We start from the raw sequence: 27,346 nt of genomic DNA, 5'->3' as shown, positions 1-27,346 counted from the left end.
TCCGCTGTGGAAAAAAGAAACAGTTCCGTTTATTGGAGATGGTGTCTCACTCTGGGTTGTGTTTTTTTTTTTTCTCCACCCCTTTTTATTTTCAAAGCTTTCATCCTCATTTGGGAACCTTGATCCGTTTGGTACAGGACAGCCTCTCCCACCCCTGCAGCTTCCCCAGCAGACTGCACCACAGAGCGTTGTTCTACCCCTAAAGAAACCCCCCAAATGGATCCGGCGACCTGTGGGAGCATCGTTCTCAGTGAGTAGGGGCCGTGTCTGGGCACAACTGGCCAGGCAGGAGGGAGATAGATAGATGTGCTTTGCAGGTGCCACCACTGAAACAGGGGAGTTTGTCATTGTGCTCCACATCATGAGAGTGTGCCCTGTTTGCTGGGGTGACGGGAGATGCTCACAACAGCATCTGGTCTGGGCACTTGGGACAGCATGCCAGCAAAAGCATGACAAAAATGATTGGAGAAAGAAATGGGGAGGCACTGTGTTGCCCAGAGGCACTTCTTTCTGTTTTGGAATTGAGGGATTTGCTTTTATGGGCAAATTTTTTTGTGGGGCAGGTCTATTCTCGTGGGGCAGGTCTATTCTCACTACTGACTTGTGACAGGACGAGGGGAAATGGCCTCAAGTTGCGCCAGGGCAAGTTTAGGTTGGATATTAGAAAGAACTTCTTTACAGAAAGGGTGGTTAGGTACTGGAATGGGCTCCCCAAGGAGGTGGTTGAATCGCCATCCCTGGATGTGTTTAAGAGCCGCTTGGATGTGGTACTCAGGGATATGATTTAGCAGAGGTTTGTTGTTGTGGTATTGTTTTGTGGTTGTTTTTTAAGAGATAGGCTACTGGTTAGGCTGCGGTTGGACTTGATGATCTTCAAGGTCTTTTCCAACCTGAGTAATTCTATGATTCTATGATTCTATGATTTATTTGTGTAGTGTTTGCTTTGAATAAACAAGTGTATTATTGGAAAGGACAAGTTGGGCAACTAGCTGAGATTTCAGTCCAGTTTGTAGGCATTATATGGCTCAGCATGGAGAAAGATAACTAGGTAAGCTCTGATGGAAGGTAGCAGGAGCCCCTGAGACATCACACAGGCCTGGGCTCCTCTCTGATTGTCGGAGTTGCAGAGAAGCTGTATGACAGGCAGGCAAGGCCCTGCTTTTCATGAGAGCAGGGTAACTTGCTCTTCAACTTCACCAGTGCCTTGCTTTCTGGACTCCGAGGCTGTTTCCCAAGAGAATTCATAAAGATTTTTAGGCAGGCAGTCTACTTGAAATGGATTTCTGTGCCAAAGTACTGCCTTGATTTTCATCAGTGTGTCTGCTTGTTCATCATCTTATCCACAAATTAAATGCAGCTTTTCTCCTGTCAAGTAGAAGCAATATTGCCTAGCCACTGATTGATGTGTCATTTTATAACAGTTTATTTCCTTGTCCTGGTTTTCCAGCTTGTCAGCCTCTTTCTTGGCCATGCTTTTTCTAATGCTCGCTTTGGTCTGGCCTGTGTCAGTTGACTTTAAGCTATAAAATGAAATCGTGTTCTAGGCACCATTTAATGTTGTGGTTTTTTCCTTTCCTTTCTGTTGGTTTTATTTCTTTCTAAATTTTGATTCAACTCACTGCTGTAAGTAGGGTACACATGATACTTGAGCATCTATTTAATGATGCATAGGGTTTTTTAGTGTGTTGTGGGCTAACCCTAGTAAGCCCTTGAGCCTCTTGTACCTGCCCACTGGCTGTCCTGCAGTTGGAATGGGACGCAGAATCAGAAGGATAAAAGTGAGAAAACTCGTGAATTGAGATAAAGACAGTTTAATAGGTAAAGCAAAAGCTGCATGTGGAAGCAAAGGAGGAAGGAATATGTTCACCCCTTCCTACTAGCATGCAGATGTTTAGGCATTGAGGAAGCAGGGCTTCATCATGCATAATGGGTATTTGGTAAGAGAAATGCCATAACTCAAAATGTCCCCCATTTCCTCCACTCCTTGCTGGAGGGGGAGCTTGAGACACACAAGACTCCGATGTGGTGTAACTGTCATGTAGCAACAGTTAAAACAGGGGTGTGGTGTCAACGCTATTTTGTTCACCAGTCCAAAACGTAGCACTGCATGGGCTGCAGTGAAGAAAATTAACTGCTGCCACAACTTGTACAGCACTGTCATAACACCAGATACTCACAGACACATTTCTCAGGACTCTCACACACTTATCCAGCAAGCTGCTTTATTGCATGGAAACGTGGGGTGGTGATACAAGCTGATATTTGTCTGCTGAATGATCATTTATGTACCAAATAAAAACACACGTGTGTGTATGTATGCATAGTTTTTTCACACATATCCAAGTGTGTACCTGCATTTTTACATGCTCTGCTTGTGTCTTTATTCCAGTTTGGAGGCAAGCTGGTTACATTTGAGAATGCCAAGCCTCAACAGCAGCCAGGCATTGATCAGCAGCTGCAGCGTCACTATGTCTACGTGAGTCAGGTCGTTACAGAGAAGGAGTTCCTGGCACGTTCAACCCAGCTGCAGGAGGCTGTGCAGTCTGAAGGCTTTGTCAGCTACTGCCAGAAGAAAATTGACGTGGCCCAAGCTGACTTTGAGAGAAACGTGTGGGCCTTCTTAAAGGTAACAATTGAGAGTCCAGGAGTTCTTCATGAAGAATTTCATCTCCATGTTACAGTGTTCTAGCAGAAGAGATGTTGGGAATGATGAGTGTGGATTCTAGTGCCCTTAATCTCTTTTAGTAGGGTGGACCAACAGAAAAATGAGGGTCCTTGGAGCCTAGGGTCTTTGTAGGCTTCATAGGTGACCATGAGAGCAACAGAGACTTGGAAGAGGCATCCTCTGTTTTTGTCATTCGTTTTCACTACATCTTTTAAGTGCTTCACTGTTTACTATGAGCATTTAGAAGTTCCCAAATGAAGCAGGTATGCACAGCTTACCTGCAATAATCAGATTGAAACCTGCTCAGGTGCCCAGTTCACTGAAGACCTTGTCAGGTTTTTATTTATTTGTTTTATTTTATTTTCCTTGATGCTTTCTTGTCAGTTGCTGGCTCTCACTGAGTATTTTTTCCAATTAAGTGAAAAGTCAGTGGGTGAGTGTATGGAAATCATGGATTGCAATCTAGTCTCCTTTTTTTGAAGGTGAACTTTGAAGAGGATTCACGTGCTAAATATCTTGAGCTGCTGGGATACAGGAAAGATGATCTGAGGAATAAGGTAAGCGTGCCTGAGAGCTGTGCTTGTGTTAAATGCTTTGCTGATGGATTATCTGCCAAGTACAGCCTTGTATAATCAAGGTATTCATTTATGTGTGGGATATTGTAAGATCCATTAGTGATAACCACAGGCTATTCCAGCACAATAAACTTCATACAGTTCTGTTTTCAGTGTGTTTCTTAGCAGATAGCATTTGTCAGTGCCTGAACTTTCCTAATGGCTTGTAGGTACAAGTGTTAGCAGTGCTGCAGGATCTTCTGTATAAACATGGCAGACTCGAGTATTTGTGTTATTTGTGGAATTCCTTTGTATCAGAGAGGACTGGATATCTTGAGTAATTTTGGAATTCTTACAGCAATTGCAATTTGCTTTAGGCATTTTGTTAGTTAAGCCATCTTGGAATACAGCTCTACAATGAGAACTTCAAAGCAGCCAACAGGCTTCACAGTCCATTCTACATCTGAGCTTCCCATGCTGATGAGAAATTTTTGCCCATCCAGAAGCTTTGATATCTGGTACAATTTGTTCACGTCACTTGATTGAAAAGACATCCGTATTTTGTATCACTACTGAAGCTGATCTGTTTTTAGGCTTTCTGGTTCAGGAACTTGTAAGCCATGGGTGTCTGACCTTTTGTCTTATCTGGGCCATATTGAATGTAGAGGAAATTGTCTTGAGCTGCATATAAAATGTCTAATACAGTTAAATGTATGCAAGCAGAAAATTTTCATCAATAATATAAAGCTAGCAGGTCAGACAGGTATGCTGTAAGCATTGTGACAAGCCTAGAATAGTCATTTTTTGTGTGGGATGTCACTCATAATTAGGATAAAAGAAAACAGAGATCACACACGGCTACATTTGGAAAGGCAGAGTCTGAATTATCAGGAGGCAATTTCTACTTCTTGGGAATGGAAGTGGAAGAACATTCTTACCTGATGGCATGCTGCTGCGCATTGTGGCTCTTAGCTGCTAGCAGTGCCGAGCCCAGGAACTTGTCAAATGCTTTCCCAGTTCTGATGGAGTGGTTTTGAATGTCTGACTTATTGCCGTTGTATCAAGCTAACATTTTGTTTTGAAAGCGTCTCCGTAAAAATGACACTGTTTACCAGTTAAATGCTAAACATATGATTACAGACGATGTTTTTGCTGGCAGTTTGTTCTTGGCTCCTAAACTTTTTCATTTATCGTTTGTCTTACACGTATGATCAGAAATGGAAGGAAAAAACAAGAAAACATCTCCAACTACTGCATCTTCTGCCTGTATTTTAAATTCTATTCATTACATTTCATGCAGTTTGAAGGGCCCCAGAATGAATCTGGAGTCATGATTTGTCTTGGCAAGTGGTAAAAGCTGGGAAATTTAACTCTGATGTACGTTGGAAAATCCTACCACAAGGCCACGTGCCTGCTGTGTCTGGAAACTGGTTTCAAACCAGTTTGTTGCTCCAGCAAGATTGTTACTGCTACTTTTTTCCCTCATCAGGGCAGACAGAGGGTTTCTTCATGTATGCTGTGATATTAGTTTTATTAGTGTGGTTTCCAGCAGCCCTAGTGAGGTTTAAGGCCCTCAAGTTAACAATAAAAGGTTTAAAGTCACAGAGGAGCTCTTGTTTCCATCAGAGATTGGGGTGCACGGGGCTTAGTTGTAATTCCATCACCAGACTGAGAAAATGGCTCTAACTTCCCGTTAACTGTTTTGCAAGCAGCATACGAGCTACATTTATTAGTTGTGCAGTCTGAGAGAAGTCTGTCTCTAAAGGAAAAGGGCATTTCCTTAACAAATCTTGGTTCTTTTCAGATTACATCAGCTCTGAATCTGAATAAAGAATGTTGTGCAGATGGTGAATTGGGAGAGGTAAGCAAATGCATGCATGTTCAACTCCACACATAGTATTATAGCGCCCCAGAATAAGTCGGTTTCAATCCAGCTCATGATGAGTTGCTGCATTGAATAGGGTGAACATCTCTGTTTAGAGAAAACAGGACTACTACTTTCCCCTCAAATTACCCCATGTTTTTTAGCATCGGGCTGTCAGTCCCAAGTTTTGGGTAAGGGTCTCAGATATCCTTCCACCTTGCTCTTTTGCCACCTGTGTGTAGCCTTCTGCTGCAAAGTGTGTTGCTGTGAAGTTGGGCAGAGCCTTGCTGCCTGCCAGCTGGTGTCAAGAGCAACACAGGCTTTAGGGAAAAAAAAAACCAAACAGGTTTGGGATTGTGCATCTGTAATGCTTTCCTGCCTGACTAACTCAAAGGATGCTGTTGTTGCTTGTGCTCTACGCAATCTGGATGTCATGTGTAGCTGCCTAGTGGTGGGGGAAAAAAAATGGCTGCACGTTTTTAAGTAACTAAGATGAGAAGTTACCATGCAATAGCAAAAAGCAAGGAGACAGAGGGTTTCTGCCATGTTCATTGTACTTGCACATATACTGTCAGTTCGTTTCTCTGCTTTGCAGACTGGCTCTGACTTTGATGAGAAGGTTGCTATTCTCTGCAGTGCAAATTACTTCTTTCTTTCTCTTGTCTGGCTTTCTTTCTTCTCTTTTGTGACATCTTCTCTTTGCTGAAGGCTCCCACAGAATCTGATGTGCCTTTACTGAACAAAGGGGATGAAGGCCAGACTGCAGAGGAGCATTTCTTGGGAGAGGTATCCATTATTCTCTAGACTAACCCTGTTGACCTCCTGTGTATTTACTTTGTTACTATTAAGAGCATTTCATCTTTTTGCCTTTTTCCTGGTATTATCTGTGGATGTACAAGTGTTATTTAGAATGAATAATATGTGGGCTCTTGTTAAGTTCCATGGGGTTTTCTTATCAGTCTCGGCCATTGCTAGAATAGATTTTGGTGGCAATGAAGGACAAGTTCATTTTGTAACAGTCCAGTTGGCACCAGAGCCAAGGACTTCCATCCACTGTAATTTTTCACTCTGACATTTACCTAACACATATTAAATGATCTCCTTCTTCCAAGTGAATTTCTCTTTTTTTTTTTTAATGCCTTTCCTGACTGCTTTATTTTCTCCCTCGGGTTAATAATTACCAAGCAGTCAGCTTATTACTGCTCTGATTCTAGATAGAACCCTTTGCATTGATGTAGTTGTGATGGTAGGAATATCAGTTCTTGGTATCACTCTCACTGGCATCTCAGTGCCAGCCCGTTTGCACCTGAAAGGCTAAAGTGAAACCAGGTAGCACTGTGGGAGACTGTTCCTGCTGCAGGTTGGAAGTGAGAGAAGGGAGGATATCTGATCTTGTGGTGGTTGTTTTGCCTTGGGGGGGTTGTGTGTTTGTGGGCCTTGGGCACACCTGTACAAAGCAGTACCCAAGAGCTGGGCGTCTGCTTGGTGGTATTTGTGGTCAGTAGTCTGGTGCATTTCTGCTTGCATAAGCCTTTGATGACAGTAAATCTGGTTGTTTCAGTGTTATTCCTCCCCCCAACTTGGCATCTGTTGTAGGAAAAAACAAGACCAAACCAAGAGTGCTTGTATAATGGCACATTTATACACACTGTCTTTTGATAAATGTAGGATTTCCTCCGTGACTTTGTACAGTCACTAGAGGAAGCTGATGCTCTTCTGAGTGAATGACCCTGTAGGTGACTGGCAGTCTGGAGGTCTGCCTTACCTTGTAGTGCAAGAGCCAGTTTTTTAAGGCTGTGTGTATCTATTCCAAATGTATACATGACCTCAAAAATTTTGCTTTTCCTTTCCGTTAGAGGGCCAAGGACAACAAACAAGAAACTGAAGACTTGGGATCTGCAAGGAAGACTTTTAATATCTCTGTCAGTGGAGGTAAATATATATATATTTATTTATATAATTAAATTTATATTTAATTACATAGGGATCGTACCTTTCCTACATCAGATTACTTTGCAGAGAAGGTTATGCGGGATGGCAGAACTGGATGGAATCACCAGCTGTTGCTTTTTAAATTGATTTTATACCATCATTTGAAAATGAATTACTCTCTTGCAGATGTGGACGGTTTGATTACTCAGGCTTTGCTGACTGGTAACTTCGAGAGTGCAGTGGACCTTTGCTTGCACGATAATCGCATGGCTGATGCCATTATCTTGGCCATCGCAGGTGGACAAGAGCTGCTTTCTAGGACACAGGAAAAGTACTTTTCTAAGATACAAAGCAAAATCACCAGGGTATGTATTTCTGCTAAGAACCAACATACACATAGGCTTTTGGCAACCTCTTTTTCACCTTATAAGTTTTCTTGCCTTTTCATAGGTCAGAGGTAAGCTGGTAAATGTTCAAATCTTCTACACAATCTCAGAGCACAAGTATTTATTGTGTTTTAATACAGTTTATTGGTAAGGAAAGAAGAGGCACAGTGCCTGGATAGTGCTTGCCTAGAGCAGGGCTGACTGCTGCCAAGTATGGTCATCTCAGGAGTTTGGGCACCTAGCCTCACAGGCTGCAGCCCAGAGGTAGAATTTTGTTGGTCACCATCTGTGATTCAGTTTCAGACAGGAATAGTTGGCATTTTTAGTAGCGGATGAATGAAAAGAGGAAGAATCTCTGCAGGTTTTCTCTGCCTGTTTAGCTACTTTCCTGTGATTGTCCTAAACTAAGGAGAGCTTTGTAGTGGTTGGTGGATGTGTTCTTTACTGCAGTTCATCCTATAGAGAAGGATGTTTTCATGGAGAGTTGAACTGTTATCTGTGCTAAGAAGTGAGTGTTGGCCTTACAATTATGACATTATAGTTGTTGTTCAGGTGTTTGTTTCTTTTCCTGTCCCAAATGTCATGCCTACTGTTTGTTCAGCTGTTTCTGAGCTGAAACTCTTGGCATGACAAGGGCTTTGTTCACTAAATAGCAGCACAGCTGCCAAGTCTGCCTTTTGTGAGAAGCAGAATCGCTGGAAGCAAAGTTTCTGATGAAAGAAACTGAAATTTTGCTTTTGGTAATTGTGAAGAGATGACTCGAGTGCATGTGTGAAGGGTAGGGGCACTAGAGCCAGCTCAGGGGTATTACTGCTAATTGGCTTCTTGCTTTGAGCAGGGCTCTCAACTGCCTCTCACTTGACACTGAGAGCTTAAAGCTGAATAAAACAGTGAACTTCACAAAATAAAATGCTCCTTGCTGGGCTTTGTGTCTGTGCCTCAATATTTGGCATAATGCATCTTCGTCTACAAAACCAGTTCTGAAGACAGACCATCTGCAGCAATCCCAGCTTGCACCTTCTCTAGTCAGAGTAATTGGCCCGTGTTACCTGAGCTTGTTCTGTGATTTTTCAGTGGGCCCCTTTGAGAATAAAGTTGACTCTTGTGGAGCTTTTGACTTGCAGTACCACACCTGCCACAACTCTGGATGCAGTGGGAATGAGTATGCTTGCGTTACACTTGAGTATTCAAATGATACTGTATGAAAAGAAATCCTACCAAAATCTTAACTGTGGTCTCTTCTTCGGCTCCAGCTCATCACTGCAGTTGTAACAAAGAACTGGAAGGAGATTGTGCAGTCTTGTGATCTACAGAATTGGAGAGAGGCTTTGGCTGCTGTGCTCACTTATGCCAGGCCAGATGAGTTTGCAGCCCTTTGCGGTAAGGAAGCCCTGCAGACTGGATGATAGTTATCCTGCTTACTACAAAACTGTGCATTTCCACTGTTGTTGTCCTTCAGGTAAAATGCCATAATGCCTTGCTAACTTTGATCGGTCATGCAGTTCTTCAGTACTGTTGCAGAGAAGGAGAACAACCTCTGGAATGTTGCTTTTCTTGTATGCTCTCTGGTTTTCTGGGCACAGGAGGATGCCTCTGAGCGGGCGGATGTGTAACGGTGAAGTTGGTGTGATGGAGGTCTCAGCCAAGGGAGCAGTCTCATGTAGCACTTCTGCATGAGATGCAAGGAGAAATGTTTTGGAAAAGCTTTCTATGCTTTACCAAGAGTGTTTTGATTTTGGAGAAGTCGCCCTCTTTGTCAGGCAATGATCAGTTAGCATGCCTGCTTGTATGATGTGTAGCAGGCAAGTAGCTAAGCTCGTTTGCACCTAGGGAAGTCTTCTTAACAATACCGATGTGACTGACACCGGTGTGCTTCACAGACAGCAGCCTCAGTGTTCATTGTGCTGTACAGACTTGTTTCAGCACATGCATCAGCCCAGGGCAGATTCACAGCTTTGTTCGCAGCTCCTTTGCAGTTGCATGCTCAGGTCACCCTCTTGAGTTGTCCTGAAAACTCCCATGAGGTGTTCAGTGCTGGAGCACGTCCTCACAGATGGAGCCCAGAGGCAGTATCGGTTCTCATTGTGCTGAGCAGGGACACAGTGAGCATTGAAAGTTTTCCCTGTGCCAGCAGCAACCAGGGGATCTGCAAGGTGGTTAACAAGCATTGTCTTGACTCATGTTTTCCTTAGATCTCCTGGGTAACAGACTGGAGAGTGAGGGGGACAGCCTGCTGCGGACACAGGCTTGTCTCTGCTACATTTGCGCTGGCAATGTGGAAAAGCTCGTTTCCTGTTGGAGCAAAGTTCAGGATGGAAACAGCCCCTTGTCTCTTCAGGTCAGTATGTCCTTGACAAAGGATGTTGGAAGTAATGCATGAGGATCATATGGCACTTAAATCAAATGGCTGAGAGTAGAGCTTTGTTCATAGCATCATAACTGTTGGAAAAGACCTCTAAGATGATCTATTCTGACCCCATCCTATGCCCACCATGCCCACTAACCATGACCCTCTGTGCCGCATCTCCACACTTCTTGAACACCTCCAGGGATGATATCTGCACCAACTCCCTGGAGACAATAGTTGTGTGTATATCAAGATGCAAATGTTTTGATTCTGGAATGGGTACTTTTACCAGAAATAACTTGTAATATGATATCAGGAAGTGTGTTGTGAAACAAAATAGCCCCGGGGTCTACTCCATTGTTGGTGGTCATGCTAATATACTTCCTGTGTAGAAGGTCTGTAGGTAGCCATATCACTAAGTGTTTTTGTAAAGAAGTGACTTTGAGTGTTCACATATTTTGTGATAGATGCACTTCGGACGTTTCTGCTTTTGGAATAGATCACTTAGACATTACGGAGGAGGAATCTAATAAATGATTTAAATTGCAAGAGAAGCTGTGGGAGGGTTCATATGAATGTTTTCTCCAGGGGTTTGCATGTATGAGGTTTGGTTTCCGGCAGCGAGAGATCATATATAGCAAATATCTTGGGGGAATAGGAGGATTGATGACAGTGAGATGAAGCAGTTATTGAATAATTTATTTTATGGTATAATCTTAGTTTCTTCCATCTGTTCAGGGCCTTTGAAGGACAAGATTTTGGGAGAACTGAAAGTAATGCTGCCTGCCCATACCCCTCTCTATCTTTAGAAGATTGAAGGGAATGGAATAATTTGAATTTTACTTGATTGGTTTTTTTTCCTCCACTTGCAACTTTTTGGAACTGTCCTACACATCCAAAGCAAGATTTAAAAGAGGGTTTGAATGCTGATGTTGGTAAATTAATGTTTGCAGTACCTTCTAATGTAATGCAGGAGTTTGGGCTTCTCATTGAATGAGAGGGGGTTCTGCAGGGTTGCTGAGGAGCATGTCAACCAGGGCCTCCTTCACCCTGCTCTTCTCATTTCCCTGTTTTCTTTGACCTTTTCTTCTAGGATTTAATAGAGAAGGTGGTGATCCTGCGCAAGGCCGTACAGCTCACCCAGGCTGTGGACCCTAATGCTGTGGGGGCCCTTTTGGCTGAGAAGATGAGCCAGTATGCCAACCTCCTGGCTGCTCAGGGCAGTATTGCTGCGGCTCTGACCTTCCTGCCTGCAAACACTGACCAGGTACGTGGCCTTCAGGCTTGATAATCCCTCTCTCTGTTAATAGGCCAACTTTAAGCAAAGATGTCAGTGTAGTGCAGTTATCATTGGAAAAGCCCCTCAGTGCTTTTCCCCCTTGGTGCATTGGCCTTGCTGAACTGGCAGAGGTACATGACCTTGGTCTACCCTGTATTTTCTCAGTTGTCATTGCAGGCAGTGTCTGCTGGCAAGGCTGTTGTTGCTGTTGTAAACCAGCCATGTTTCTTCTGCAAGAAAGACTTGAGTCAAATAAAGCAGATCAGGCTTCTGAAGAGACACAAACTTGTTGGTGTGTGGCTGGTAAATCACTCGCTGGGTTCACCGGGTGGCAGTCAGTGCACTTAACCTTCCTTTGCTGTCTTTTTTGCAGCCAAACATCATGCTGTTACGGGACAGGCTTTGCAGAGCCCAAGGGGAGTTGCCAGCGGGACAGGAGGTCATCAAGGCACCATATGAGAGACAGCCCATGCCCAAAGATCGAGCTGGCCCTATGACAGGACAAGTGCCAGGGCCTCAGAATTCAGCACAGCAGTACTACCAGCAGGTAAATTGATTGTGGTATTCAATGCAAGACATCACGCTTGGGGTCTGGAAAATGATGGCAAGAGCACTTTGTTTTCCTTTCTTCTGGTCCAAGCTGGGGCTCTAAGATGTACCCAGAAAGTACCTTATGGGGATAATCATTTGTGCTGCTCTTCAATCAGTAGAGATGATTTGTTCCTTGTCTGGTAACATCTCTTACACCTTGCCAAGCAGCCTGTGGTTAAATATCAGGTTGAAAGCCTCTCAGCTAACTGCATGCATAGCATAGGTAGCATGGACAGCAGGTGGGGCAGCAGAACAGAGCTGGACATGAGCTGTGCCAGAAGGGAGAGACCTGGTGAGTATGGGACTAAGGGAGTTATGCAGACAGGAAGAGGAGAACCGAGGAGACACGAGACATGTTCTGCTTTTAGCTTCTGGGCTGAGGATGGCATTACACTGAACTACAAGGTAGGATATCAGCCACTGCCAGAGTGCAGTGCAGTGGGCAACTCTGGCTTTGTGAATGCTGAAAGAATCTCAGCACAATGCTAGAGCTACAGCTGGACTTCCCATGCAGGAAAGGTCTCCCAGTGCTGCCATTCAAACACAGCCTGTCAGAAAAATGGGATCAGGGTGGAAGAAGGGCTGAAGAGCAATGGGGAGCTGAGCTTTGCTACATCCCTTTTTATGTTGATGGTTGTGGGTTCCTTTGCCTTTTCTTTGAGGCTTTGAGGCTCAGCATTCAGAAGGGACAAAGCCTTTATCCTATTCATACAGCATTACCTCGCTAATGCAATTGCATCCAACTTCGATTGCATCATTGCCGATATTAATTCAGCTCTTCTTTCTTGTGTCTGACCTTCCTCCCTTGTAACAAGCAAGATGCTATGTTTGGCTGTGGAAAACAGCACGTTACCTCTAGATGGCGTGAGTTTAGCAATGGTTTTCAAAACACTGTTCCCATTTCTCCTATGGCCTCGGGAAAGCTATGATTGAAGAAAGCCCTGCAGGTGATTGAAAGCCAGGAGTATCACAAGCCCCAGGAGCACACTGTGAGTGAGTTGCTCTCAGTGCTCTTGGTCTCCATAGGAGCTCATGCCAAGCACGAGCTACAGCAGGGACTTCGAGCAGGCAGGGCCATGTCAGAAAGGTGCCCAGTGGTACTTTGGTGAACCAGGACAGAAAGAAATGACATTTTAAGTCTTATCTTTTTTCTTTTTTTGCATTTAAGAAAGCAGGGATGTTGGCTTGTAACGTTTTAAGGCAGCATTTCCTTAATTGTCCCAAACAGGAATGTGCCTTTAGCCTTCAGTTTCTTTTTGGTTTGTGATTTTGTGCCGTTTTTTGTCTGGAAGAAGAAACAACTATTAAATGATAGGGGTGGACAAATCTTTCAGATAATTCCAGTGATAAAAACTTGATGCAGACCTTCACGGCGACTGCTATGCTGCCATCAGCCATACCAGTGTGATGCTGTGTAGAGTTAAAGGCACGCCGGAGTTGTCTGAGCTTTCCTTCTCTCTGTGCTTAGGGAGAAAGGGCATTAAGATAGATGTTTGTGCCTATGCATGAGCTTAGTTCAGATTTTAACCTCTTAGTGCTTCTGAAGCTCAACGTAAATTGTATTGTGTGAAGCAGCATATTTGAATTTAACCCAGGACTTGTGATTTCCAGCAGCAGTTGGTGGTGCTGAGTGCTGTGCAGTACCCTGAGGGGAGCTTCTGCAAAACCAAACTGATAACATTAGTCCAGTGAAGCCCTTTTTGTGGCAGACCTGGCTTGCTGGCACGTGTAACATTGCACTCGCTCCACAGGCTGTTGTAGCTACCTCTTCTCTGTGCTTAATCCTCACTCTGTGATTCACTTCAGTGCACATTGATTTTGGTTGCCTTGAATGCACTTTTCCTCCTCCCTGTGATTTTATTTGGCTGTGCTGGAGGTGCCGGCATGCAAAACTTTCTCTGTTCACTTCTTTGCATCTCGTTTTGTAAAATCCTTTAGACTTTTTTTTTTTATTGCCTTGTTTTCCATGATTGGTATTTCTTTGTTCAATTCAGGTTAGAATTGCCCCTACTGTCACTACCTGGAGTAACAAAACTCCCACTGCCCTTCCCAGCCATCCTCCTGCAGGCTGTCCCTCTGACACACAGGTATAACCTTCGTTATTCTCTCCAAGCCCCTGCTCCACCCTGATAAGTCCCCTGGTGCCATCTGTGCACGTGATACAGTCTGGCGTGGATAGGTAGAAGGAGCAGAAGCTTCCACATGTACTCAGGTTTTGCTCCTCTGCATCCTTTGTTACGTTTTTTTAGTGTATTTTTCACCTTTGCCAAAACAATTGGCTCCAGAAAGTTTTGTGTAGGAGTCTGATGTGACCTGAGACCGATCCTTAGGATATTTCAAGCATGGTGTTTTTCTTTCCCCTCTTTCCCTTGGAGATCAGAAGCATCAGAGTTAATACTTAGTCTTTTAGTTAAAGGTGCTTGCACCTGTGCTGCTGGTGGCTCTAAAAAGGAAGGTAACTTCAGGCCACTGAATGCCAACCGGTCATTTTGTTGCGGGTCTGCTCTGGTGCTGTATTACCATCACCAATGAAATCCTACTTCCCTCCACTTTTTTCCTGCTATCTTTTTTCACAGGGAGACAAGCCACCTCCTCCAGGCTTTATCATGCCAGGTGCTGTTAACCCCAGTGCACCCCCACAGCAAGCCACATCTCCAAGCTACAGCATGTACTCCCAAGCAGGCACCCGGCCAGCGTACCCACAGAGTGAGTAGCTTCATCTCCCCTTCCTCCCACCCTGCTGGAACAGACAGGTGGTAAAAGGGTGTTCCCATTTCACTATCAGCTCACTCCTTGGGGTTTTGGGGAATTCCAAACCATTCTGACACTCCTGAAATAGCATATGAGGAACCTCTCTTTTTCGTGGGGCCCATACATGAGCCACTGTCAGATGCTGTATTCTCTGCTGAAGTGTCTGTATACAGTTCTTAAGCTTGCTTCTTGGCCACCAGCCCTCCTGTAGGTGTACTGGGGTCAGAGACTTGGGGATGAGTCTTAGAGAAGCAGCACTGGGCTCTCCAAGAGGGATCCACCCATATCTGCCTGTGGCTGGGACAGTCTCACTGGGGCTGCAGGGGGCAAGGACCTTCTTCTGGCTTCCTGCTCCCCAGAGCAGGCTGAGGTTTTAAGCAGCGGTTCCCAGGTGACTGACAGTGTTCTGGGAGCTGGGATGAGGCTGTGCAGGTAAGTGGTGTGAGGGGAAAGGGGCAGGAAGCAGTGGAAGCTTGTTCATGCATTCTGAACTTACTGACTGAATCTCTTCTTTCTGTTTGTAGCGTATCAGAACACACAGCAGTACCCTTTTGGAACGGGGGAAACAGCTCTGTATCAGCCCCAGCAGCCTGCTGCTGCCCCCGCTTCAGCCTCTTACCCAAACCCTGCCTCTAACACCAACCCTCCCTACCTGCCCGCTGCCCACCCTGTGCCCTCCCCGCTGTACCCTGGGCAGCCTCAGCCCTCCCCAACAAGCCTGAACCCTGCCTCTTCCTTCCCTCTTCCTCCTTCTGGTGCATCCTTTCAGCATGGCAGGCCAGGACTTCCAGCAACTTCTGTGGCTTATGCGTTACCTACTGGACCAACAGGTACTCTGCCTGCAGCCAGTGACCTTCCTGCATCCCAGAGAACAGGTCTGCGCTTGGATGGGGGGGCAGGTGGGAGGGGAGGGTCTGGCTTGATTTCTCACTTAAACCTCGCTTACTATTTGTGCACGCTTCATGGTGAGTGCTCTGTGTGTTTTCTTGGGCCAACTCAAGGCACTTCTGAAACACTTGCCTACACACAGCTTTTCATTTGCCCAAGGCACGATGCTGTGGCATTGCCTCGTGAGTCTGTGTGTACAGTGGATGAATGGTGGCACAGCAATAATCTGTTGAGGCTGACAGCAACACCCGCTATGTGGCTGCGGAGCAAAATAAATTCATCAATGTGTCCCTGCTTTGTGAGCAATGGGTCAAGCTCAGGATTGGCAGCATATTAAATTCAGTTTGCATTTGCAGTGGCATTGGCTCACATTGACTATTTTTTCCCTAGTCACTTAGTGCAGCAGGTTTTACTGTAGCTGTGTATGCCTTAAAAGGTAATCAGAAGTGATGTAGAAGTGCTTTTAGGTGGCCTCTTTCCTGAATGCTAATCAGAAGCATGTGTGGCTGGGCTGTGGGAGCATGTTTGAGCAGGCATGGTGTGAGCATGCACCCAGCTGAGGACTGATGCCTGCTGGCAGCACCTGTGACTGCCTGAGTGTATTTGTGCTTTCTGAGAGCTAACAAAGCTGTCTCCGGGCTGGCAGCTTGTGAAGTTGCAGCTTTGCATGTGACAGTCTGTGCAGGTGGCAGGAGTGTTTTTTTTCCTAAACACGCTTCACATCTAGGTGGACTGGATCTGTGAGCAGAGGGAGCACTAGGCGGGATCTGAGGGGTGACTTTGGGATACTGGTAGGCCCTAGGGAACCCCGTGGGGATTCTGACACTAGGGTGATGCAGTCCAGAAATAGCAGAGAAGAGGTCTTTTGCTCTATCAAGAAACGAAGAGGAGCACTGTGGGACAGCTGCAGTGGGCTGCCTACAGCCAGACATCGTGTTCTGTTCTCCTTGGAGTTACTGTACTGGGACCCCACCTGACCCCATGTTACGGGACGTGGCTGATCTGTATCTCTAACTCAGTGGGATTATTAAAATGGGTGGAATTGTTGGAAGGGGATCCAGGCCTTGGAGGTTGAGCGGCATTGTTATGCAGACAGCATTGCTTCTGTGCCTCCAAACAAAGGCACGGAACAAGAAAATCGTTCTTTCTTATCCGTTTTACTACTGTATTTGCGTCATTGGCAGGCACCGCAGAGATCACTGCACTTCTTGGGTAAAGAGTGAAGTGCTGTAATCCACGCGGTGTGCTTGAGCAGATGAAGCTCTGCATTTTGAGCGACAAAAACTATGGGTATTAATGATAGCGCGTGTTATTCGCACAGGCTGTGACCTAACACATCTTCCTCGGGTTGTTTTAATAGAAGGGAAATGGAGGTAGCATTATCAGCACTGCCTTGCCAGACTGCCTTTCAAACCTAAAAGCTTTCTGTGCTGGGCTTTTTATAATCTTTCTGGGAGTTACCAGCATTGTTTTCACTTCTCCCCATAGCTGTAGAGAGAGAAGGCAGCCAAGTGTCAGACCTTCAGGAAACCAAACTCTGGCATCAGTTTTCTGCTGGCAAATGCCACAATTTGGCTGAGCTGCAGAGGGGGCTTTGCAAGGTGCACTGGGGCAGGTGGCTGCTGCCTGCAGCTGGAGAAAATAGAGGTATCCAAAGATTTGTTTTGTTTAAAGGTGACTTGTTCCGAAAACACGTAAGGTGAGGAAAAAGCTTTGCTGTGTAGATGCTGCAATTAGTGCGTGCAGACTTTATAATCTTAACCAGAAACACATCTTCCACAGTAGCTGTATTGCTTAGGGAAGGAGCCTTCGTATGAGATCTCTCAGAAAAGCAGTAATCTGTAGCCAGAAGTAAATCCATAGTTGTGGCTGTTCTGGTGCAGAGTGTGGAGCTGAGTTGTAGAACGGTCTGATACAGGGACGTCATGTCTCACATTGCAGATGTGTTTGGTTAAGGGGAGCCTAGGGACAAAGTGAAGTGTGGAATCTTGAATAGCACCTGACCTTTGAGCTGCCTTAGGTTTAGAGATGAAGGTCTTCTCTCCTGTCTTGCAAGTGTACGTAGCCTCAGTGTGTTAAGCCATGCTTGCATCTTGTAGTCAGCAACTGAGCCCACATTGATTTTTCATTTTCATCTCGTCTCTCTCTGAACCTGCTTTGAAGGGAGTTGGAATCTTCAGGATCTTGCATCCTTCTTGGAGTTGTGATAGAGAAGCTGTAAGCTATAAACACATCAGAGTGACCTCAGAGAAAGGAGTTGTTTAATCCTTATGTTTGTCTTCTCTTTGCAATGGTAGACTTGTGTGTCGGTTGTATTCTGCCCTTTGGGTTTGTTGTCCTTCCACGTGGGTTTAAAGTGACTTTTTGCCATGCTAGATGCAGACAAGAGCCTTGACTCTGGCAAATGATTGGCATCCACCTTCAGGTCAAGTCCTTAAAACATCTGAAGGGCTTTCTGGAATAATACAATGGTGGTGAGAAGAGTGTTGCTAAGAGTAATGGTCTGTCAGTTGTGCTGGCGTTAGGAGTAGAAAATGAATGCTGGAGGAGATAAGAGAGTGGGCCAGGACTCCTCAACATTTGTTGAAAGCAAGAAGCGCTGATTTACTGCATGGGAAGAGAAACGGGGCTGTATGGGGGGGAAGGCAGACAAAAACAATTTCACGGGGTGGGTTGGATGAATGGCTCCTGTCTCTCAGCTGGCATTTTAATTAGGTTAGGCGTTTTTCTTTTGACTCCTTACGCTTATTGAGCCGAAGTGTGAATGTAAAATTCTAGGAAGAATGCTTTATTATTTCTGAGGAAAAACTCTTGTTTTAGTTCTTTGCTTTTTATCTGCAGAAATCCTACCAGCTCAAGACCAGGCCTCTCCCTTGGCAGGTGAACGAGGTACCACCTCAGCTGAAACTGATCACAGCCACTACCTGAAATTAATTGAATGGGCATCAGTAAATGCTTACGTTCCTCAGAGAACATCGAGTGCAATGCTGTTTTCTGATCAGACTTTAATCGAATCAAATTTACAATTCCTTAATTAAAACCAATAACAACAAATCTGGAGTTTTTAACCACAGAAACAAATGCCGGTGTGTTGTTTTTTTGTTTTAATTTCCCAACAAATTGTTCCAGGAAACTATCAGCAGTGTGTGAGACTTTCCAATGTGTTTTGCTGTCAGCACTGCACAAGTTAGACTTCCTATATCAGAAATACTCTGGGATGGGTTTTTCTGGATGGGGAGGAGCAGAGCCCTGGGGCTGATGGCCGTGCTTTCCGTTTGTTCACAAGAAGCCAGATGCGAAGGGGGGTTAATTTGTTTTCCATTTACCCCATCAACATGCTCTGGATGTGAAACTTGTTTAACAAAAGCTCGGGAGGAAATGTAATTTCAGACCACTCGAGCGGATTGCACTGACGTTCCGCTCTGCTGTCTGAGGTGAATTGATCATCTGCTAAGTGAAAAACACTGTGGTGAAAAAGTCCATTGAGCGGGGATTTGGTTTCAGCTTTTTGTGGCTCTGTGCAATAAATCCTGATTACTTGGCGAGGCCGCGGTAACACTGACAGAAAATGTCAGCTCTGGGATGAGATAGGAACCATTTCTAATGCACTAACGTGAGCTTTGGTGTGCAGATCTTGCAGCTTTCCATGAAGAGAAGAAGGTTTGGTGCATTGGACTGGGAATGAATCTGCTCAGACGTGTGCTGTTTTTCAGCTTGAAACAGATTGTCCTTGGTGGAAAGAGCTAGCTGGGCTGCCCCAGCGCCCAGGAACCTGCTGCAGCTGGCAGGGGAAGCCTGGTGTTGTGGCTCCTGGTGTCCCATGGTGGCTGGGTGGATCTCACTTGTGCTGTTGAAAGCTCCTCTTGCCTCTTCTCCTCTTTCCATTTAGTTTTGCTGGGGAATGCGTATAAGGGCAAAAAGAAGTGCTCATTCCTAATGTCGTATGGGTAGGAGAAACCTTCACGGGTAACTGAAGTTGTCTCAACATATGCAGTCTGTGCAGCAGAGCTGTGTTTTGGCCATGGTAGGCAACTGCCTGCCTTTTCACGGGGCCCATCTGTTTCAAGTAGTTATACTGCGAGAGACATGCTAGTTAGGAGAACAGGAAAGGAAATAAAGGATAAATTCTGCCATGGCAAGGAGCCAGCCTGAGCTCCAAGAGGCGTCACTGCCCTCCTCTCTGCTACTCACAGTCTCTGTTCTTCTTTCTGTCCCAGGACCTCAGAACGGCTGGAACGACCCTCCTGCCCTGAACAGAGCTGCCAAGAAGAAAAAGGTATTCTAGGAAGTCCTGCCTCAAATGATTGAGTGCTGACCACTTGAAAAGCAGTAACCTAACCTGCTCTGGGGGAGCTTGTTCGCAGGAGAATGAAAAAGAAGGGTTAGCTACAAACAAAAGCCACATCTTGTGAACAGAAAATGGCCTTCATGGCCTTCCAACATGCATTATCTCTCCCTCAGAATGTTTATGCCTCTAAAGAGAATGGCGGCTTTGTGCTAGAGTTGTTGTTAATAACAACACAAATCCCTGTTTGAAGGAAGAAAATACTTTGGACTGTTTTCATTGCTAAAAAGCAGTTGAGTTTTGCCAGAGACGATACTTAAGTGAAATGATGAGGCTGTACAAATTGTTACAGATTATTGACCACGCTGGAGCTGAAAGCAATTTATCCCGATTAAGGGCTTGACCCTGAGAGATCTGCTAAAAGTGACATAATTTTCCTGATAGAGATAGTGCAGTTCAGTAAAAAAAAGGATTTAGATTGCAGCAGAACAGAACAACTGGAGATGTTTGGCACAGAGCAGAGTGAGCCTTTTCATCCCCTGGTGCTCCACAGCAGTCAGCATTGCTCACAGTGCATTTGGGAAGCAAGTCTGGAGCATGTCAGGTGCTTGTGCTAAGGAAAGAAAGGAGTTGGAGCAGGCAAGATAAGGGCTGAGTGAAAGTGAGGGCAGCAGTCTTCCGTGACCCTTGGATTTTGGTCTCTGCTTACAGCTAGGAAGCCATTGGGTAGAGGGGAAATTGTGTGTTCCTGGCCGTCCCTGTGCTGGGACCTCTGTCCCACAGCCACTGCACTGTTTTTCAGGGCTTCGCTGCCCAAGAATGGACATTGAGAACTGCAGACTCAAGAAAAACCCTTCTGCTGTGTGTATTGTGGTTACAGTTTCTGCTATGGTGAGGGCTTGAGGGCCAGCTCCCCTCTGAAGGAGTGATGTTCGTCCCATGGTCCTGTCAAATACTAAACCTCAGTCAGAAATGTTTAGATGCTTACTTTGCTTATGTCTGCAGCACAAGGGGGAGATTTTGGCTGTAATAAAATGACTCACTACATGGGTTATTATTGTAAAAGAGAACAGTCTTGCATTTCAAGCCACAGCATAATTTGCAGCCATTTCCCCCCCTAAACTAAAAACATGGCAGTTGGCATTGAAAAGTTTACTGTTGTGATTCATTGCATTTGCAGCTGTCATCAGTGCTGTAACAGGAATGTTTTTCTTGCTGTCCCATACTGCCAGCTTAATTCTGGCATCTTTCAATCAGGGCTGTGTTCAGTATTCCACAATAGTTCATTTTTCTTTCTGCCTCTAAAAAAAATGTGTGTACAGGCATGGGAGCTCTTCATTTTGTTTGGATTTCTGTCTGCCTTGTAGCAGAAGCTGACAGCTCATTTTGTTGTCTTTTCTCTCTACCAAATGTTTCCAAAATACCCCTGTGTAAAGACTGGCAGATGCTCAGGGATGAATCTGAACTGCGCTCATAATCTGTCTTAGTGCAAATGTGTTTGCCAGAAGCTTGAAAGCCTTTCAGAAGCTTTATTGGTGCATGCTGCTAGCTGTGATCTATGTGCTGTGTGGACAAAGAAAAGTAGCCACCAAAATCTAAATGTAATGATCAGAATGCGTATAGGTGTAGGTTCTTTGTACACAGCTGCTGCCAAAGGAAGGGGTGAGTGAAATCCCACCTGCTCCCATTGTTTCTAGACCCCAGAGGCTCAGCTCCCTGCCTGGCTGGGATCTCAAGCCCTGTGAGTAGGGAGGGATGTGGGGAGCTGGGTGTTTGCAGCAGTTACATAAGCGCTGTTTGTTTTTTCCCCAGGTCCCCGACAACTTTATGCCCCCAGTTCCCATCACCTCACCCATCATGAACCCGCTGGCGGATCAGCAGGCACAGATGCAGCAGCCTCCAGCAGCACCAGTGGGCACACCCAGCTTTCAGCCTCCACAGCTCCCCGCAGGGCAGCAGGCACCACTGGGCCCCTATGCGCCCCAAGCTCTGGGGCCGTGTGCCGTGACTCCCACTACCTTCAAACCCAGGACAGAAGGGGCTCCAGGGGCCCCAATTGGCAATGCCATCCAGGTAACGTAACGTCGATGTCGTGTGGTTTGTGTTTGTGCATTAGCAGATCTCGTGGGCTGTGATCCTGGTGGTTGGTCTTGTGGTTAGGGTTAGTTAAAAACAACATGGGGTTGCAGAGTGGCTTGGAAAGCCTCACCTATGCTGTTTCTTAGCACGTTCAGGCACTGCCAACAGAGAAGATAACCAAGAAGCCCATCCCTGAGGAGCACCTTATTCTGAAGACAACATTTGAAGCCCTTATCCAGAGGTGCCTGCTGTCTGCCTCTGATCCGGTAGGTCTCTGCCACGGTCCCAGAGTGTAACCCTGTGTTCAGGTGAACACGCTGGTGTCTTTAGCCACAAGCGATGCTTAGGAACACCATGTGCACACATGGTGTGGTGATTTGGAAGCAGAGCAAGGCCCTGCTGACAGTCCAGCTGCCCAAGAAGGAGCAGCTGGTATTATGCCCGCTTATGTCTATGAGTACGTGCCTTGGGTTCTCATCTGTGGTTTGTAATTTCTGTTAAACTTGTTTCAAAAGGAAGCAATGGGTAGCTGAGAAATGGAAAGCTAAGAGCTCTAACAACAGCTGAAGCTAGGCAGGAACAACATCCCGTAGCTTTTGATACATTGTGAACAAACCATCCACCTCAGAGCTCATTTCTTGCCGGTAGTCAGTGAATAGCGTACCAAGCCCAGGTGCTGACTGTTCGGCTTGTGCATGCTGGAAGGTGAATGAAGGAAGACAGGATGGTAGCGATCAGCAGCCCAGGCCCACACTCCATGCCGGGAGCTGAGCAGTCAGAGCTCTATGGATGTGGGAGTAAATTGAGCATTCAGGGTCATTTGTGTTGGTTTGCTGCACCATTTCAGGTATCTCTGTGGTTTTGACTTTTGTATATACTTGCTCCTTGGGTGCAGCAGTTTCATGGTGGACTTGCCCATTTGTATGGAGAAATGTTCAGAGTCCACAAACCTTGCTTTGCACAGATCCTGTCGTGTTTAGCAGGATTTGATTGCTTAAAAAATCCCACTTTAAGATTATTCTTTAGAGCAGCGGCCCTCAGTCCTTTTGCATCTTGAGTCATCCCTCTTTTCCCAGATGCACAGTGAAGGCAAAAGTATTCGCTTCACATTGTTACCAAGGGATTGCTTTTCTGCTCTGCCAACACAATTTGATTTCTTGCTCCTTAAGTCTCTCTGCTCTTAGGCAGAGCGAGTATTTCTGGCACTCAGTGCTGAGAAACATTCCTCTGACTGCGCACATCAGTTGTCGGCATATATGTAGGCACAGCTCCTTTATTACACGCCAAAGGGGAAAATGGGTGCTTGAAGGGCATTAATGCTTAGGACTTGGATCAGGAGAGGACCAGGAGAACAAACAGCTTGTGCTTAATTTCCTGTGGCTGGAGAGATGTCTTGCCTTATGGAGCACAGTGAATTTCTCCTTTGCCTTAGAACTAACAGCTGGCTTGTAGATCTTTTCATAGAACCATAGAATCACCAAGGTTGGAAAAGACCTAAAAGGTCATCCGGTCCAACCGTTCACCTATTACCAGTATTTCACAGGTCTTGAAACAGATGTCCAGACATCATGTATCTAAGAGAGTTAGGAAGCCTAAAAGGCTGTTTCTGACCAGCTCCTCTGCTCTGCTCTTTCCTTACCTGCCCTGTCCTTTATACAGCCACCGAGGGGGCTTCCACACGTGGCATGAGATGTGCATTCAGTGTTTTTGTCCATGCCCTTTGCTATCCAAACAGCTTCCCCTACTTTCTGGCAGAGCAGGCACTCCTGAGCTAGAGCCTTCCCTTGGGCTTTGATTTTATCTCTCTGCAATTACTTAACCCAGAGAAGATTTTCCTGTCACCGTGGAGGTGGCACTATCCTAAATGAAGATGGATTGATGCATGTGTACTGATATAGGAGGAGGTTCCAACACACTTGTGCCTGATAGAAATTATACTGCTACTGGCCTTATTTTTGCTTTTGTAAATGTAATCTGGATGCTTTGCTAGTGTGTTTTCTTGTTAGTTTGGAGTAAAATGTTTTGTTTCTGTAGCTGTTTGAAAAACCAAGTGGATGTAAATGCATTTCCCTAGCAGCTGTGGTGCTATGAAATATAATGGGATGATTTTTAAGGGTCTTATGGCAAAGTAATCCCATAGACACCACGGGCGTGGTTTATTCTACATAAACTCATGGAAGCAGGAAGGATCTTTAAGAACAGTTTGGGTTAGTCTAGCAGTTGTTTTTCTGTTGACAGCTCCTGGCTTTACTAATCAGGCAATGAAAAACATAGCTAGAACCTGCTGTAAATGACTGCTGCGTGTGCCCTTCAGTTCTCAGTGACGTCACTGGATCCTGAATTCCAGTAATATATTCATTCAGGCATTGCAGTGCCTTGCCAGTAAGCCATCAAACAAGACTCCAGCTCAATTTCTGTCCCACTTCGTATGCCAGCTGTACCTGTGGCAAATGCCTGTTTGGATGTACCTTTAGAGGTTACTGTACCATATGGGTAACTGGAGCAGTTGCATGTGGAGAACTGAATTTCATCCGGTCTTCCCTAGCAAAATGAAGGGAGAAAAATACAGAGCAAAACATTAGGAAAATGCTTTTGTCCAAGATAGTTCGTGTGTTGCACAGACCTCTTTGCAATGTACTTACTATTGCTCATTCTTCATGTGTTTTTCTTTTGCAGCAAACCAAGAGGAAACTAGACGATGCAAATAAACGCCTGGAGTTTCTATACGACAAACTTAGGGAACAGACAGTAAGTGATGTTTTTACACTTTGCCTTGGTTAAATGGCCAGTTAACCACACCCCAGAGACATGAAGCTCAGTAGGTTTCTTGTCACCACGGTCTGCCATGGCGGGTGTCCCTCCTCAGGAAACTGCAGCCATTAGGGGCTCACAGGGGCAGGGATTGCAGTGAGTCTGTCTTCTGCTTGAAGTCTGCTGTTAGCAGCTTTGCTCAGCGTGCAGTGCTTCTGAAGGCCTTTAAAATAAAGGACCTGATTCTGGCACCTTCTTGAGGGGCAGAGGTGACAGTCAGGACTTCTGTTGTGCTATTGCTGCTGTTTTTGCTTAACTCTGACCTGCCTCATCTGGCTTCCTCACAGCTCTCTCCAGCCATCATTAGCGGCTTGCACAACATCGTGAAGAGCATCGAAACCCGCAACTACGTGGAAGGACTGAACATCCACATGCACATAGTCAGCACCAGCAACTTCAGCGAGACCTCTGCTTTCATGCCTGTTCTGAAAGTTGTCCTCATCCAGGCCAATAAGTTGGGTGTCTGAGGTAACCCTGCACTTGCAAAGCCTGTGATGGTTGCTTTTCCAAAGAAGTGCATTTCTACAGCAAACATGCAACAAGTGGACCAAACGCTCGTCCGTACAGCATGTCGCAGTAGAGCTCTGACAAATGGCATTACGCTCTCCCTGCAAAATCCATCATTCTAGGCGGGCCTTGGAGCCCTGGTGCTTTTCTTTTTATTTTTAACCATTTTCTCATCCCCGATGGTTTGCCTACAGATAGTATATTTAATGGGGATGGCGCCCCATATTGTCAATTTTTAGATGCATGTTATACTGTTTAACAGTGGCTTTTAATAACAGATACGTGTGAAAGCGAGAAGGTAGGTTGTGTATCAGACCCTGCACCTCACTGCTCCTTAGACACCGGATTAAAGAGTCTGATCCTGTTAGAAGTGTAGTTGGTCTTTCATTTTATGAGACTGCTTGCGATTCTGTTGTTATGATTTACATGTCATACAGCTTAATTTTGCACCGGGACAAATGAGCAAAATAAAGGCTAATGTTGTATTTTCAATAAATGTTAATTTATTAAAACGTGTTGTGATGAAGTGCAACTTAGCTATTTTGAACCTGGAGTAGAGCGAGGCAGCTTTCTGTGGCTCCTGAGCTGCAAGGATATGTTTATCTTTCTGTGCTGTTCGTGATAAAGCGCTGCTTAACATTTACACTGAGATACTGACGTTTCAAGGATGGGGTTTGCAAGAGTTCTGAACAGATCTGTGTGCATTTATTAAAAGCTGAGAGCAGAAATAATGTGGAGTGGTTTAAGCCACCCTTACAGAGAGGTTCTATGCAGCCTGCAAACAAGGTGCCGATTGTTTCTTGCAGTCCCCCTGAGCCTGGAGACTCCGGCCTCTGCTGTGACACAAGCTCATGCTGTGCTGTGAGACTGTGAGCAAGCCTTTGCTGCTTGGGTCAGGTGCGTTTCTCAGCACGTGGGCTCTCCTGCAGTGTGGTGGGAGCTGGCTTTAAGCATTCCCCACAAGTGTGCCATGTTAGCACTGTGTCTAGGCTGGGGAGAACAGTGAAAAGAACCGGCCAGTTTAAAAGAAAACAAAGTCAGCCTGTGAGAAGGAGTTCTGTATAAAAAAATAACCCGTGTGAAGAGTCTGCATGTGCAATGGAGATGTGGCAGTGCGTATTGCAAGAAATATAAGTAATAATGCAAGCTATGGCTGATTCCTGTGACTTCACACTATGATGAGTTCGTCAGGCTAAATAGCTGTGTTCCTCTGAGGAAGTGGAGCTTAATCCTATTTCTTCTCTGGTGTTTGCTGACCTCCTAAGCTTTTATGGTTGGAGAACATGAGGCATTGAACTGGAGTTACTTTGTTTCCAAAGTGTATAAAGTCATTGGACTGATTCGCTTCCCGTTAATCTCGGGCATGGATTTCTTAGCAGTGTAGAAGGGGTGTTTGCAGCTCTTTCTCAGCAGGGGTTGGAGGTACCGTATTTCATTCATCTGCGTGCAGAATCGATCCGTGTGAACCCGGGCTGCCCTCACAACTCGTGGCTGGAGTGCTGCACTGCCTGAGTTCAGTGCAGGGCTGCCCCTGAAAATCTGCTCCTCTCCTGAGAGCAGCTGAGATTAACAGTAACAGTTCACCGGTGCTGCTGCCTTCTGTTCTTATCTTCAAGGAATGCCAAGCAATTAGCTGCCCATCTGATGTTATAAACGCAAATGGCCGGCTTCCTTTGCAGAAGGCAATGAAGATCTGCCAATTTACACTGCTAAAAGGAATTTGGCCCCAAATAGCCCAGTTTTAATCTCGGTGAGAAGAGATTTATACCCGGCAATGTGGGCGGCTGCCTTTCCTCCCTCCCTGCTGGGGCTGCTGATGCTGGGCCGAGTCCTTGAGCCAAGAGCTGGGGAGATGATAAATCACACACTGATAGCAGGAGCGATCTCAATGTGCCCAGTGTGATGGGGGGACTGTAGGACTGAGCTTCCAGACCCAATTCTCTGAGTGCCAACCTGGGTGCCTGTAGGCAGCTGGGGTCCTGTGGGGCGCAGGCAGGGGATACGGGTGTGCTTAATGCAACCCTCCCTCAAAAAAAAAGGCTGCTCTGATTGAGGTCTCCACAAGCTTCAGAGCTGCAAATTGGCCCAAAGTCTCATTGCAATAGTGTCTCTGGGAGTGCCCTTGGGTGGCTGCTAGGAAAATAAATAAAGAAATAAATAAAAATGAGGCCAGCGCTGTCAATATTTGGAGTAGCAGAAGTGTGCTGGTAGGGCAGCACAGCACTCAATGGCTCCAGCAAACTGTTCACTGCCTTTTTTCATTGCCACTGTCCTCTTTCTTTTATTTTTCCAGGCGGAGGATTCTAGAAGAATGCTTAAAATGTAGCAGGGGGAATAAAAAAAGAAAAGAAATAAAAAGAGGGGGGCTTTAATTATATCCTCTGCTGACTGCCTCAGGAGGTGTTCT

General features: G+C 45.6%; 1 protein-coding gene across 13 annotated transcripts in view; it reads left to right on the top strand.

The window, feature by feature from the left end:
- SEC31A (SEC31 homolog A, COPII coat complex component) overlaps positions 1-25,469 on the top strand; it is a 33,495-nt gene extending 8,026 nt beyond the window's left edge. For 4 of the 13 annotated variants that reach the window (XM_072333957.1, XM_072333949.1, XM_072333950.1 and 1 more), the window contains 19 exons: positions 98-250; positions 2,390-2,626; positions 3,148-3,222; positions 5,024-5,080; positions 5,792-5,869; positions 6,940-7,015; positions 7,202-7,380; positions 8,655-8,781; positions 9,594-9,739; positions 10,842-11,015; positions 11,401-11,574; positions 13,613-13,705; positions 14,195-14,324; positions 14,894-15,244; positions 19,475-19,533; positions 21,355-21,615; positions 21,768-21,887; positions 24,298-24,369; positions 24,720-25,447. In XM_072333957.1, the coding sequence (XP_072190058.1) occupies positions 98-250; positions 2,390-2,626; positions 3,148-3,222; positions 5,024-5,080; positions 5,792-5,869; positions 6,940-7,015; positions 7,202-7,380; positions 8,655-8,781; positions 9,594-9,739; positions 10,842-11,015; positions 11,401-11,574; positions 13,613-13,705; positions 14,195-14,324; positions 14,894-15,244; positions 19,475-19,533; positions 21,355-21,615; positions 21,768-21,887; positions 24,298-24,369; positions 24,720-24,899 (2,742 nt within the window). In that variant the 3' untranslated portion in view covers positions 24,900-25,447. Of the gene's footprint in view, positions 1-97; positions 251-2,389; positions 2,627-3,147; positions 3,223-5,023; positions 5,081-5,791; positions 5,870-6,939; positions 7,016-7,201; positions 7,381-8,654; positions 8,782-9,593; positions 9,740-10,841; positions 11,016-11,400; positions 11,575-13,612; positions 13,706-14,194; positions 14,325-14,893; positions 15,245-19,474; positions 19,534-21,354; positions 21,616-21,767; positions 21,888-24,297; positions 24,370-24,719 lie in introns of all 13 variants that reach the window. The other 9 variants (XM_072333952.1, XM_072333951.1, XM_072333953.1 and 6 more) reach the window with 9 other exon arrangements.
- The last annotated feature ends 1,877 nt before the right edge of the window (positions 25,470-27,346 follow it).

Source organism: Excalfactoria chinensis, chromosome 4 (genome assembly GCF_039878825.1).
Source record: "Excalfactoria chinensis isolate bCotChi1 chromosome 4, bCotChi1.hap2, whole genome shotgun sequence".
In the NCBI taxonomy this organism is placed as follows: domain Eukaryota; kingdom Metazoa; phylum Chordata; class Aves; order Galliformes; family Phasianidae; genus Excalfactoria; species Excalfactoria chinensis.
The sequence above is the reverse complement of the archived record's forward strand: the minus strand, read 5'-3'. Positions and strand labels throughout refer to the sequence as shown.